Source organism: Ambystoma mexicanum, chromosome 12 (assembly GCF_040938575.1).
Source record: "Ambystoma mexicanum isolate Mex_15411 chromosome 12, UKY_AmexF1_1, whole genome shotgun sequence".
NCBI lineage: Eukaryota > Metazoa > Chordata > Amphibia > Caudata > Ambystomatidae > Ambystoma > Ambystoma mexicanum.
In genome coordinates, this window is record NC_090936.1 from 291,628,937 (window position 1) to 291,642,718 (window position 13,782).

General features: G+C 43.2%; 1 protein-coding gene across 1 annotated transcript in view; it reads right to left on the reverse strand.

Annotated features, from left to right (window-relative positions):
* ST8SIA1 (ST8 alpha-N-acetyl-neuraminide alpha-2,8-sialyltransferase 1) overlaps positions 1–13,782 on the reverse strand; it is a 747,985-nt gene that overhangs the window by 85,598 nt on the left and 648,605 nt on the right. Inside the window, exon 3 of the mRNA XM_069628450.1 lies at positions 11,376–11,485. Coding sequence (XP_069484551.1) covers positions 11,376–11,485 — 110 coding nt within the window. The remainder of the gene's footprint in view (positions 1–11,375; positions 11,486–13,782) is intronic.

The window sequence follows — 13,782 nt, forward strand, 5'->3', positions numbered from 1 at the left end:
TGTGGACAAGTCAAGAGGAACACTCATGTCTTTTCAACCATAAGATTAAAGAAAAATATTAACACATGGACAGATGCCCCATAGGCAATGTAAACTGTTACATGTAAACAAATCTTTTTGATTTAAAATGCTGTCTTTCCCAGAATGTTTACATTATTCATGTAACTGGTTGCTGCTGCTACCCCCACTGCCCCCTTTTCTTGAATAAAAAGAGAATCATGCGTCACAGGAAGCTCATCCAGGACTCATATTAAACATCACAAACAGCCCATCAGTTCTATGTATCTCTTAATTGTGATATACAGAATTTGAGTTAGGAAGAAAACCATGATCCTGACATTCTCATAATTCAGAGGAATTTGAAAGTTGGTGAACTGATAGAATGTGAACTTAATATTTGAATTGTGGAGTGGCATACTTTTTCACTATTTTTGCTAAGGAGCAAATCGTGAAAAACAATAGCTCCACCCAGCAAGGGCGAGCTGAAGTGAAATGAGTATTTCCTGATTCGCCATAAAATGTAGAATTCAAAAATGTATATGTTCATGCAGTTATCTGAAAAGAGAAGGTAGTTGCCAGGTAGTGTGATTTTTAGGAAGAAACAAATGTAAAAACGTGTAATTTTGAAATGATTCATCTTCCTCCTCCCCCATTATCCATTTAAAAAACCTCTAAACTCCTTATCCTATCAGCTGACAGAGTGTGGTTTAGTGGAAGGGGGAAAAAGAGAGAAGTCCAATCCATAGCATGAGAATAGATATAATATGTAAGTGTCATCAGCACTATATAATATGGGTTTTCAATCTAAATGGGACAGAAGGGGAGAAAAGAGGAGAGCAGCCTGACAACAACAGAGAGCTGACAAAAGGAAGGCTGATGTCCAGGAAAGCAGTTAGACAGGAGACCCAAGGACACTGCTGCGTAATTTTTCCTGGAGCCCTATCTGAGAGAGAGGCCTAAAACCTGAATAAAGGGACCTTGCTGTGAATAGAGACCAAAGCTGTGAGCTGACTACCTATTCCTAAAAGAGGGTCTGAAACCTGGCTGTCCTCCTAAGCCAATAACCAAGGTCTCCCATTTAAGTAGATTGATTCAAATGACAACAAAAGTGTGGGGGCATTCTGCCAGCCCTCATCTCCCTCTTGCATAGTGGGTAGGGGGGGACTGTGTAGAGCCTGGCCATATTTGACTAAAAAGATAACTCATTTAATTCCTCACAGAAAAAAAACCCATGCATTTAAATTGAATTGTGTTGGAAACTACCTGCTTTAATCCTGCCCATTTAGTTGTGGGTGAGGGAACAAAACTGTTTAGAGCCTTAAAACATTTAATTAAAGTTAATTCAATTAATTTCCCACATAGAAAAGATCACAGGATGAGTTTTGTTACAATTCAAAACTAGCACATTTCATGCTCAGTGTGTTACAGCCATTATAGTCAATAAAGTAATTGGGGTGACCCTATTTTCTTGTAACCCCTGACTTCCTTACAGAAGAGAGGTGTCCTTAATCCCAAATCAGAAGCCGAAAGCACTGCATTTAATCTGAATGAGTGTTGAAAAACGATTTTCCCACTGAGTTCATTTCCCAAACCCAGCCTTTCTAATAAAAAGCCAAAATAATTTTCCCATTCAGTTCATGTCCCAAACCCAGCCTTTCAAATAAAAAGCCAACTGATTTTCCCATTGAGTTCCTTTCCCAAACCCTGCCTTTCAAATAAAAAGACAAAACAATTTTCCCATTGAGTTATTTTCCCAAACCCTGCCTTTCTGATAAAAAAGGAAAAACCATGTCCCCATTTTATTCCAACTCCCTGTATCTTGCCTTCAAACCAAAGAGGTCATATCTAATTGATGCCTGGAGTGTGGGGGTTGCTGGAAGAAAAGACCATTGGGATAAACTAAGCAACCATTGTGTATTTTAAACTTTTTCTATCGGTTAATTTGCAAAGAAATCTGATGTAAACTGTGACTGCAAATCTCTGAATTCCACCTGTGTTGTTGTAATAACTGAAAGTCTGTTAGAAATACATGTCCATCATTTGATGCATAATTTGAAGTTGTGATATTGTATTGTGCCACAGAGTAGGGCAGCTATCCTTGTGATTGATTTTTTATTAGTTATAATAACATTTAAATAAATGCATATATTATTACTATACACCGGCCTGGTTCCTAGCTCCCTAGCTTATTGGTGGTAGAGAGGGTATCTGCTGAATAGTATTATAATAGTTGGAGCCCTCACTTAAGTTGAATCTGCTAAGTGCTTTGTTGCGAGCCACCATGCTTGGGGGCGGGGGGGGACTCCCCGGGTTAAGAGTGATCATCCAATAAACAGTGGAATCACCCTGCGCAGTCAAAACAGGTATCACAGGCAAAGTGAGTGAAACAGAGGACACAGCCCCAGGTGTAGATCCAGATCCCTAAGCAGAACAAAACACAGAGATGAGATGTGGCCTGGGGCAAATGTGTTCAGTTTAGATTGGATGGTCGAGGTCGGTGGTGTGACTGTACAGACAGAATGAGGCTCAGCAATAAAAGGAGGTCAATGCCCCACAGCACCATTCTAGCTGAACCATCGGATCAACCGATGGGGTCTCTACCTTATTGTGAGACAATGGGAGTTTTCGAAGGGTGCCATTTCATACAGCTGGGGAGGGCATCATGGCAACCTAGAATAAACCAGTGAATGGGACAGATGTGCTAACAACGATGGGGCCCAGCAGAACAAGAGGACCGGGACACGGCAGTAACCAAAAGCAAATAAGCAGCAACTCTTGAATGCTAATACTAAAGAAATTCGGCATACCATGACAGAACTGCTCATGAAAATATCGATGCTGAATACGCAAGTCGTGGAGGCTGAAAAGAGGATAAGTGAGGTGTAGGATACAGTAAATAGCAAAAAACATGTAGTGGTGGATCTCGTGGAGTGAGTGAGCAAGCTGGAGTCCAAACTTGCCAAATGATATTTATTCATTTGTCTTGTTCTGTTGAATTGATTGTTTTTTTCAACAATATCACTGTGTTCTTTGAAAAGACTGGGTGATGTAAAGGTGTCCTTTGTTCTGTATGATTGAATAGAGCTAGAATGACCTTTATGGCTAAAGAGGATTGGACCAGGTAATTGCATTGTAAAAATGTAAACCTGATAGTGCCAATCCACGACGCACCAGCACCATTTGTTGTTTTGTGATCAGATATTTTTGCCCTTGACTGGAGCGTCTCCCAATGGGCAGACCATTGCCACTGGATAGTGGCCCCTCTGTTTGCATATAGGGATTAAATAGGGCATGTAAGAGAGCCTCTGTGTTCAGACGCTTATGAGAGATGAAAGCAGGGGTAGTTATGCTTCAAGAAATTAACATGGCTCCACAAGAAGAAAACAGGCTACGCAAATGAAATTCCCACTCCAATACCTGGCCACTAGTGGGAACACAAAACGGTAGGTACAGCGATATTGTTTCAAAAGGAGTCAGTGTTCCAGTGAATTGGGTCACATAAAGACAAGGGGAGATGATTTAGAATGGTGAAAGGGAAGTGGTTTGGAAACATGATGACATTTTGTTTGGTTTATGCATCCAATGAGAATCAGCACCTCATATTGCATGACCTACTGCATACACTAGCTGTATTCATAGAGGGATACCCCTCAGTGGATAAATCATCAAGCCCCTATTGAACAGACTTTAATAGCACACTAGCCCTGGCCACGATTCTTAGGGACTTGGATTTAATTGATATTTGGAGGCTTTTACACCCAGGGGAAAGGGACTATACCAATAACTCTCCTGTACATCGCAGTTTAACATGGATAGACGCGTGGTTGGTATGTGCTAATCTGGTACCCTACGTAGAGAAAACAGAGATTGGCAATAGAGTACTGTCAGATTACGCACCCATCAAGGTCACATTTAGGACTGACAACCCTAAAATAATGCCCCTGGAAGATGATTGATTCCATTCTTAGAGATTGGACCTTACGAGAGCGCATCACATCAGTTACCTCATACTACTTGAGGCAGAAAACACTACCAGACATGGAGCCTGAAATGATTTGGGATGGATATAAAGCAGTTGTGAGAGGAGAACTGATAAGCTGGACAGTGGCATATTATAAGGAAAGGGAGCAATTGAGGGTACAATTGAAGGATAGGTTAAAAGCAAAGAAGCAGAGCATAAAAGGAGGGGGTCTACTAAGTCTCTCAGAGAATTGCATCTAGTTAGAGCCAAATTAGAGGCTCCTATGGAGAAAAAAAACAAAGCAGGCATTGCTTAAAATGAAACAGACGTATCATAATCGAGGAAATAAGGCTAATCGACTGTTAGTGTATAAATGAAAGAAAACTAAATCCCAGAGTTTTATTCTGTCGCTGCGGGGCGTTCAGGGTCAATGGAGACACGGGAAGGAAGATAAAAAGAGATCTTGGCAAAATACTACAAAGCAATACTGGAAGGGGTTACCCTAAATTCGGTAGAACAACAAAAATACCTTGATCTCGCAGGCTTACCTAAACTAAACAAACAGGCACGTTTGCATCTAGACAAGCCCATATCAAAGGAAGAGATCTATGTAGTCATCTCAAGCCTACAAAATAATAAGGCCCCGGCACAGATGGGTTCTCCGCCCAGTTTTTTAAAAACATTTCGAGAGCAACTCCTCAAGCCACTGGAAAAGATATTCAAATAGTTCCGCTGATACTGCCTGCCTTGACACAATCAGATCACACCGGATTTATTTCTGAAAGAAGTGAACAAGATAATATTAGGACGGTGGTAGATCACCTTGAACATAGCCACAACAAGAAGATCCCCATGGGACTATTGGCATTAGACGCCCACAAGGCGTTCAATAGGCTGGACTGGTGCTTTGTACGGAAAAAGATACTTTGTTTTGGCTTTAGTCTGCAATTTCTCGCATACATCATGGCAAACTTTGATTCGCCAGTCATGAGGCTTTGGGTGAGCTGCGCTCTGGCCAAGAACATTCAGATTTCAAGAGGGACTAGACAGGTGAGCCCACTCACACTGTTGGTCTTTGTGCTCTCAATGGAACCGTTCGTCATGCGAGTGAGATCAAACGCCCAGATGAGGGGTATCCTGTGTAGAAGGCAATATAAAGTAGCACTTTATGCGGATGATGTCCTTCTCATTATGACCAACAGCACTATGACTTTACCCAGGGCAATGGAGGAACTGAGAAAATGTGTGGAGGTTGCAGGGATTCCCATAACACTGGGTATATTTAAGGGACTAAGTATAGCCCTACCGGTAACAATTATAACTGAATTAGAGAGACAGATCACATCTTTATTTGGAAAATATACATTTCCATCAAAGAGTATACAAGTTAATATAATACAACAATACCCCAAAAATAATGTAAAAAAAGAAAGGCAACCAATTAGAGTAGTTAGAATCCACATACGTGGTGTATAAAATGAGCAAACATAAAAACAAGTTCATGATGTATGTATGTATGTATTTTAGTTTGTATAGCGCCGGTAGCCCGTAGGCATCAGGGCGCTTGCACTTACAATACAACAACAACACCAGACAGACATAAAATAACAGACACTGGGCCTGTCCGAGACCCCGAAATAATACTTTCCCCAGGCTCTTCATCTGAAGAGGTATGTCTTCAGGTGCTTCCTGAAGGTAAGGTGGTTTATCTCTGACCTCAACCCTTCGGGCAAACTGTTCCATAATTTGGGGGCCATCACCAAGAATGATCTGCCCAAACCAGATTTCAGCTTGAAATTGGGGACTGACAGCAGACATTTTCCCTCCGAGCGTAGACTTCTCCTCGGTATATAGGGCACTAGGCTCTTTTTCAAATAGACCGGCGCAGAGCCATAGAAACACTTGTGCACCAAGCAGAGGGCCTTGAACTTGATACGCTCTTCTACCCTGAGCCAGTGCAGTGATATTCTATCTGCTGTGGTGTGATCTTTCTTCTTTAAGTTCTTGACAAGCCTGACCGCGTTATTCTGGATCACTTGGCAGCTAGCTAAGTCCTTGGAAGAGGCCCCCAACAGCAAAACGTTACCATAATCAAGCCGTGATAGAATAATGGCTCTAGCTATCGTGGCCATATTACCTTCATTAATGAACGGCTTGATAGCTTTCATTAATCTCAGGTAATACGCTGTGTTCTTATGCAGGTAACTGGTCTGGGCATGGGAGTCGACCGCAGAATTGACCATCATACCCAGTGTTTTCACTGTAGAAGCCACCTGAATGGTGGCATTTTTGATTAGAAAAGAATTGTACTGAGGTCCCAAATTTGCCAGCTGGCGGCTGGAGCCGAACAGCATCAATTCCGTTTTTGAATCATTCAGGCACATCCAGTTTGCCTGCATCCAATCGTCTATTGTCATGTAAATCCTGGCGATCAGTTCACTGTCCTTAGCGTGGTGTCTGCCCCCCAGTTCCAGTATGAGTTGGGTATCGTCCGCGTAATTCGTGAACGACACACCTGCTTCCACCAGTAAGCTACACAGAGTAAGCATATATATATTAAATAACATAGGAGATAAACTAGCACCTTGGGGAACTCCAAAAAGGATATCACAGGGATCAGAAAAACTGTTGCCCCAGTGGACTCTAGCTTGGCGATTAGATAGAAATGACAGAAGCCAGTCCAGGGCTCTTTCAGAGCACCCCACATTTTCTCTAAGTGCCTTGATGAGTAGATGATGGTCCACTAGATCGAAAGCGGCACTTAGATCAAGGAGCATTAATAACCCTAACTTGTTCTTATCGAGCAAACTCAGCATCCGATTCTGCAGGTCCAGCATGGCTGTCTCTGTACTATGAGACGCCCTGAAGCCTGACTGTTGCTGGTGCAGAACTCCCTGGTTCTCTACAAAATGTTGGAGTTGCTGTGTTGCAACCTTGTCTAGGAGTTTAAGAATAAAGTTCGAGTTAGTTATCGGACGAAGGTTAGCTGGATCCTTGGGATCCAAGCCAACTTTCTTTATAAGTGGTGTAATAGTGACTTTCTTGAGGTCTCTGGGAACTGTGCCCTCTTGGAAAGAAGCATTCACTATTCTCCGAAAGACCGGAGCAAAAATATCATTATGTTGGAGAATGATGCTAGGAGGTAGGATGTTTTCTGCACAAGTAGTAGGGTTCATATTATTCAGCAACTCAAGCATATCTGCCTCCGAAATGGGGTCAAATTTGAAAAACTGTTTTCTGACAGTTGCCCTCATTTGTGTGGGTGGCAAATCCTGTTTAGCGGTGGATCTAGCTTTAATAATATTTTGTCTGGCTTTATCCGTTTTGGCTTGAAATGCATTTAGGACCGTATTGCAATCGGCCTCTGTGGGCATAAAAGGAGGAGTGATGGATGCAGGTTTTTCAATACTCTTCAAAATATTGAAGAGTTTGCTGGTCTTGTTGTCTGCATGCTCTATTTCAGAGTTGAAGAATTCAGCCTTAGCTGTTTTGATTTTGTCCCTATATTCCTTATCTTTGCTTTTCCATTTATTTTTGCTAACCTCAGATTTATCTATGGACCATTTTCTTTCCAAGGACCGCTTTTCCTTCTTCAGAGAGTGGAGCTCTGAAGTAAACCAAATTTGGCTGTTGTTGTTTTTCCTAACAAACCTTGTAGTGAGGGGTGCTTCAGACTCCACCAGCTTGAGGAGATGCTTATTATATTTGTCTAAAAGAATATCACATGTGTCGTGATCCTGAAAGGAACTCAGAATTTTATCAATGCATGTCTTTAATTGTGGCTTATTTAGCTTTTTAAAATTTCTAGTAGCTATTTTAGTATGCGGGTTATGCTTATGTGCGTGTGAAGGCAATTTTAAGTGAGCCGATATCAGGAAATGATCACTCCAGATACATGGTGTGGTTCTGCAGTCTTGCAAGGATACGTTATATCCACACAACCAATCTAACTGGTTACCCTGAGGGGTGGTGGGATCCTTGTTAAGTACATTAAAATCTAGGTTATTCAGTGCTTTTTCCAGAGCAATGGCTCCTTTGTCCTTCTCATTACCTCGCCATAGATTCAGGTCTCCCATGATGACCGTCGATACATTGACAGATCTTAGCGTGTTTAGGTATGAACAGAGTTCCAGTTATGATAATTAAATACGCACCGTTAGGGCAATTTCAATGTACAAATACATATTTTGAACTCTCAATGGGTCGGGGACTGATAAAAGAAGCCTGAGGGCTGTTTGAACATGTCTTACTCCGTGAATCCTTAATATCGGTAATACAAATCTAACTGAGCTAGAAAAGATAGGTCCTTTTAAATGGACCACTACGGCTCTGGACTATGTAGGCATTCAACTTACCAAGAGTTATGAAGGCCTGGAGCTGACAAACATTAGGCCACTCTTTCGGGAGCTTACCCCGGCTCTGGAATGCAAGCCTCCTCAAGAGATATCATGGCTGGTACATATAAACTCAGTAAAGCTGAACTTAATACCTCATCTCTTTTACGTGGGCCTGGCCATCCCCATAAAAATTGGGGCAACAGAAATTTTTCTGCTACAAAGAAAAATCAATACATTTATTTGGGTCAAGAAACAGCCAAGAATTAGAGCATGGGTAATGATGAGACATAAATATCTGGATGGGCAGGGAGTTCCAGATATCAGAAGGTAGGAATGGGTGGCTCAAATCGCTCCGATACTGAGTGGGAGGGACCAGACACACATTCCGGGATAGATAGAAATAGAACAGGAGACACGTAAGGCTTGTTTTCATACGCTCCCTCTTTCAAGCCCACAAGTTAGATGCACAGGAATCACGATGCTCAACACCAGCAGAACAACACTTTATCACTGGGCTAGAGCTGAGGCATTATGGGGTCACAAGGGGTGCTTAGATCCACTGCGTCCAGTCTTGAGGTGCCCTGATATTTCTCCAGGGATGAGCAGAAGAGCATTTAAGACATGGGAGGTAAGGGGCTGCACAGTCCTGTACAGATGTATAAAGATGGTACTCCTAAATCTTTCACAGAATGACAAGTGGACTTCCACCTGAGGGAAGGAGAAAGATTCTGATACGCTCAACTCCACCACTGGAGCACTCACTCTCAGATTAAGGACACAGGCACGAGGCAGGTATCATCCCTGGAACTCACATTGGACAGTGGGCTGCCTAACGGAAAGGTCTCAAAGCTCTTTGCACTGTTGTATAGGGTTGATGTCAGTGACAGGTTCCTGTACATGGAAAACTGGGTGAAGGAATTGGGGAGGAGGATTGGAGACGAATCATGGAATAACATATGGCAAAGGGCACACAAATTCGCACAATATATTACAGACAGGAAATTTGCATATAAGGTGTGCTTCCCTGGTTACATGATCCCAGTTCGACGACACAAGATTAACCCCAAATACTCCCGAATGTGCTGGAGGGATTGCAGAATGGAGGGATTGCAGAATGGAAGAGTGGCTCCTACATATGTGGTGGACATGTCCAGTGTCCAACATATATTGGAAAGAGGAATTAGCCAGAATAAAAGATATAGTGGTGATTCATCTACTTTTAGACCCACTAGTTGTACTTTTGGGGGATACAGCTGAGGGAATATACCCAATGGGTGGACCAGAAGCAACATAAATCACACATCTATTGTCAGCAGTGAAATGTGCCTTGGCCAGACGGAGGAAAGACACAGGTGGGCCTGTAACTAACATGTGGTGGAAAAACATATGGGAGGTACTAGCAGCAGAAAAAAATAACAGCGCTTCTGGGAGATACCTTTGCGAAATACATTTTAACATAGTCTCTCTTCCTGAACTACCGCGAAAAGTTTCCGCAACTGATGTATGGGTATTCTCTATATAGATAGGAGGTTAGGCCAACACAAGGGGGAGATGGGGGATCAATTGTGTAACATTGATTGGGGCTGCAAGAGGGGTAGCGTATGTGAGAAATTGACCTCAAGTACATTCCTACTGTTTTATACATTTATATTGTCGTTATCTTACCAAGTCATTATGTGCCTTGCATGGTGAAAAGCAATGTATTATCACTCCCTATTCAAGGATCACCTGAAATTAAATAAAAGTTTGCAAAAAAAACCCGGCGTTGTCTCCCATTCACTTTACTCGTCATAGTATGTAATACTGTTTGTTATTACTCACTGATCGCGCTTCACTACTATCAAAGCATGTGAACTACATCACACCAAGCAACCCTGTAGGCTAAGATCAAGTTCAGTATGGAGGATTGTGAACTTGATGGATCTTGCCAAGGGGGTCTTGCATGTGGTCTGCTTTCCTTTTTGAGATAAGTGGTTGAATCCCATCCACTAGTTGAGAATGTTTTTGACGGTGGGAGTTAAGGGATGGAGCAAGACGGTGTGACAAGCACATAGCTCTCAATCTTTTCTGTCGCCAATCAGGGTGAAAACACCCGATTTATTTTTGCAGATGAGAGCCCATTGGAATGAACGGGCATGTGGGGACCTTGGCGGGTGAGTCAGTCAGCGGATTGCATGGAGGTGACACCCGCCAAAAGTGTGTAAATTGAGAGCTATACTTGCAGGTATGAGTGCCCACTGGGAGCATGGTCAAGAAACAGGTTGGGCTCATATCTGTAGATTCACTTGTAAAGAGCACCTGCTAGTGACATTAAGGAGCCAACATGTAGATGGACCCAAATGAGGAGTAACTACTAATGTTGTGCAGTGGCGATTCTTATGTGGGTACAGACCTTCCTTTCCCCGCCAGCAGTTTCTAATTAATATGTTTGTTTAACCGAGAATGCAGATATTTACAACTAGTGTAACCCCTTAGTGGGGCTTTAAGTCTGTTGGCACATGGGGAATCTGTCTGACTTCCATATTTTTAAATGAGCTAAAGCTGTTTGTGCACAGAATGCAGCATGCTGAGAGAATAAGGAAGCATCCCTCACTGAATAAAGACAAATATGGTCGCCATGGAAAATAAAAGGCACATCCTTCACATAGAGGTGCCCCTTTCTATTTTCATTGTGGCTGAGGAGTGCAGCAATGTAGCCACCAAGGGAAGGAGAGGTTTGTGGAAGTTCCACTGTTTAGATGAGGTTCGCTTTGCCGCACAGATTGCTGGGATCTGCCACGCAATTCCAAGAAATCTGATTGGACAGGAATCACCGCCTCATTGCTAATTATCAATTATAAAACACAGAAAAGTGTATTATAACATGCGAGATGCATTTGAACCATGCCCATGTCCTCGCCAGCCGGCACTAACTGAATACTTTATATAGAAATATCGAGACAACCGGACCCAGCTCTCTGCTCGCTCAAACATCAGTCACAGGGAATCCCAAAATTGTCAGAATAGTGGATTGCAAGTAGAGACCTGAAAATGGAGGCATTTAGCATGCTGCCATATCAGAGGGTGTTCCATCTTACCGCATGACAAAGTCTGCTTTATCTATTTGCTTTCCACAGCCGCTCTGCTTCAGAATCCCACCGTTTCCCACCACAGAGCACTTCTTCAGGGGCAGCTTGAACGGAGTGTCCTGAAAGAGAAACCAAGGAATATGTCAGTTCTTCTATGTCAGCATAGCACTGCTGGGCAAGACATGTTTGTGATGTGTTGTTGATACTAAGCAAGAAGAGTTTCATCTACATGAGAATCTAGAGAGGAAGTTCTCACACATAAGCAGGGAGGGGTCACGCAAAATGGGCTGCAAGGCACCGACCCAACCATTCTGGACGAGCCGCCAAGCCAGGCCAGTGAAAACACAAAGTGCTTCCCCAGCTGCAGAAAGCTTGGTTGGCTTGAACTGTCAAAGGGAAAGCTCGTTTTCCTTTGTCAAGTTGTGTACCGCAGCATGCATGTCCACTGGGCTATGCAAGACTGAGGGGGATTTGCTTCTCCAGACTTGCATAGCCCATATTGAGGATGCAGGCTTGGCTACTGCAGTGCTGAATGTGCAAAGGGGCTCTTCTATCCTTTCCGGCACATTCAGAGCACCTGTGGAGTCATGCAGGGAGCACCCCCTCTCCTCCACTCATGTGCAGGAACCATAAAGCTCTCCCTGCTTTCTAGTTCCTGTTATGCAGAAGCTGCAGAGCTGTCAGGAGAGTCGATCCTGATGGGAGTAGAGCAGATTATGGATCGGTCATTACAGTTAAAGTAAACATGACAAGTATGTGCTAGACTGGTCTAAGTTGCTGAAGACAGTCTGGTTACATTGTCGTACATGGCATTTTTTAACTGGGCATCAAGATTCAAGCAAACATCATGAGTGTTAATAAGTGGCTAGACTTGCCTACATTGGTGTAGCTAGCCTGTTCTTATTTTCTAACTGTGCCATCACCTTTTTGACTGGTAAAGCCAACATGCATGTGCAGCTTCCCCTGGAAGCAGCTTCCACCAGAAGCTCACTGTCTCCAGAGCTCAAGTTCTCTCTAGACTGGATTATTGCAACAGCCTCTTCCTAAATCTGCCTGCCTCTACTCTCCGCCCTTTGCAACTCATCCAGAACAGGACTGTGAGACTTGTCCTAGGCCTCAAGCCCAGGGATCGTATCTCTCCAGGACTGAAATCTCTGCACTGGCTCCCAGTGGCTGTGAGGATTAAGTTCAAAACCTTCTGCATTGTCCATAATGCCTTCTGGGGCCTGGCTCCTGAATAACTTCAACTCTCTCTTCCTAAATATCTTCCCTCTCGAGCTCTTCGCTCATCCGCCTCCAACTCCCTCAGGGTCAGTCGCTTCTCCAAGCAACGAGTTGGTGGTAGATCCCTTTCTTCGCTGGTGCCTCCCTCTGGAACAGCCTCCCAGCCTCCCTGAAACCATCTCCAGTTCCGGAAGCCCCTCAAAACCTTTCCCTTTGCTTCTGCTTTCTCTCCTCCTCTCCCCTGCTGAACTGAAACTGCACTGGTTACCTGGTCACCCTCTGATTTCCAGCCCAGCTCCCTCCCCTGCCAGTCTCACATACCTGCACTGCATGCCTGGCAACCCCCGCACTTGGAGACTGTTTCTGTATCACTACAGTTCCACTGCCAGCACTTGACACCTGATTTCTGCTCTCACCTTTGCACTTGCCGCCTGCTGGCTGTTACTTTTACTTATTGTTATTATTCTATTCCCATGTACTGCACTCTCCCCTCTCCCAAACCCCCTGCACTTTCCCCTTCCCCCTTCCCATGCACTCGCGCGATCTGAATGACACTTGGCCTAGTAGGATCGTTGTCTGACCTCCCTTCGTTCCCCCTCCCTTCCCTCGTCGCACCTTGAAATACTTGTGTATAGGTGTGTTATAAATGCCATATAATATCATATCATAACAGGAGTATGTTCCTATATGGTAATACTGGCATTTATTGTTGCAGTCTGCATGCACAAGTATGGGCACAGCCAAAAGGCAAATGATTTTTTTTTTTATACTGGCATATATCGGGGGAAAAATTCATCATGAAAATTAGTTGAAAAAAATCCTTTGGACTGTTGGTGAGTTGCATCTATTGGATTTTTTCATGTGTTACCTTACAAAAACAAATGCAAACTGTGATTTTTGTCCCAAGTATGCTCCAAAATGCATCATTGTAACCCATTACTTTTAAAATGTTCTCAGGGGAGGTGTGTTTGTGCTCCCTCGGTCACTCGTGCATTTTCATGGAAAACATTTATGCCCCTCCAATTAAAAAATGCATCAGTCACCGCTGCACACAAATCTGCGATGAAGCATGTTTTACAATTAAGTACAATTTTCTGTTTTATCTACAAATACCTTTAAGCGAGGTTTATGTCAAACAAATCTTTTTCGCCCTCTGACACTTGTTTGAAAAATCATATACAAAAAACATTTC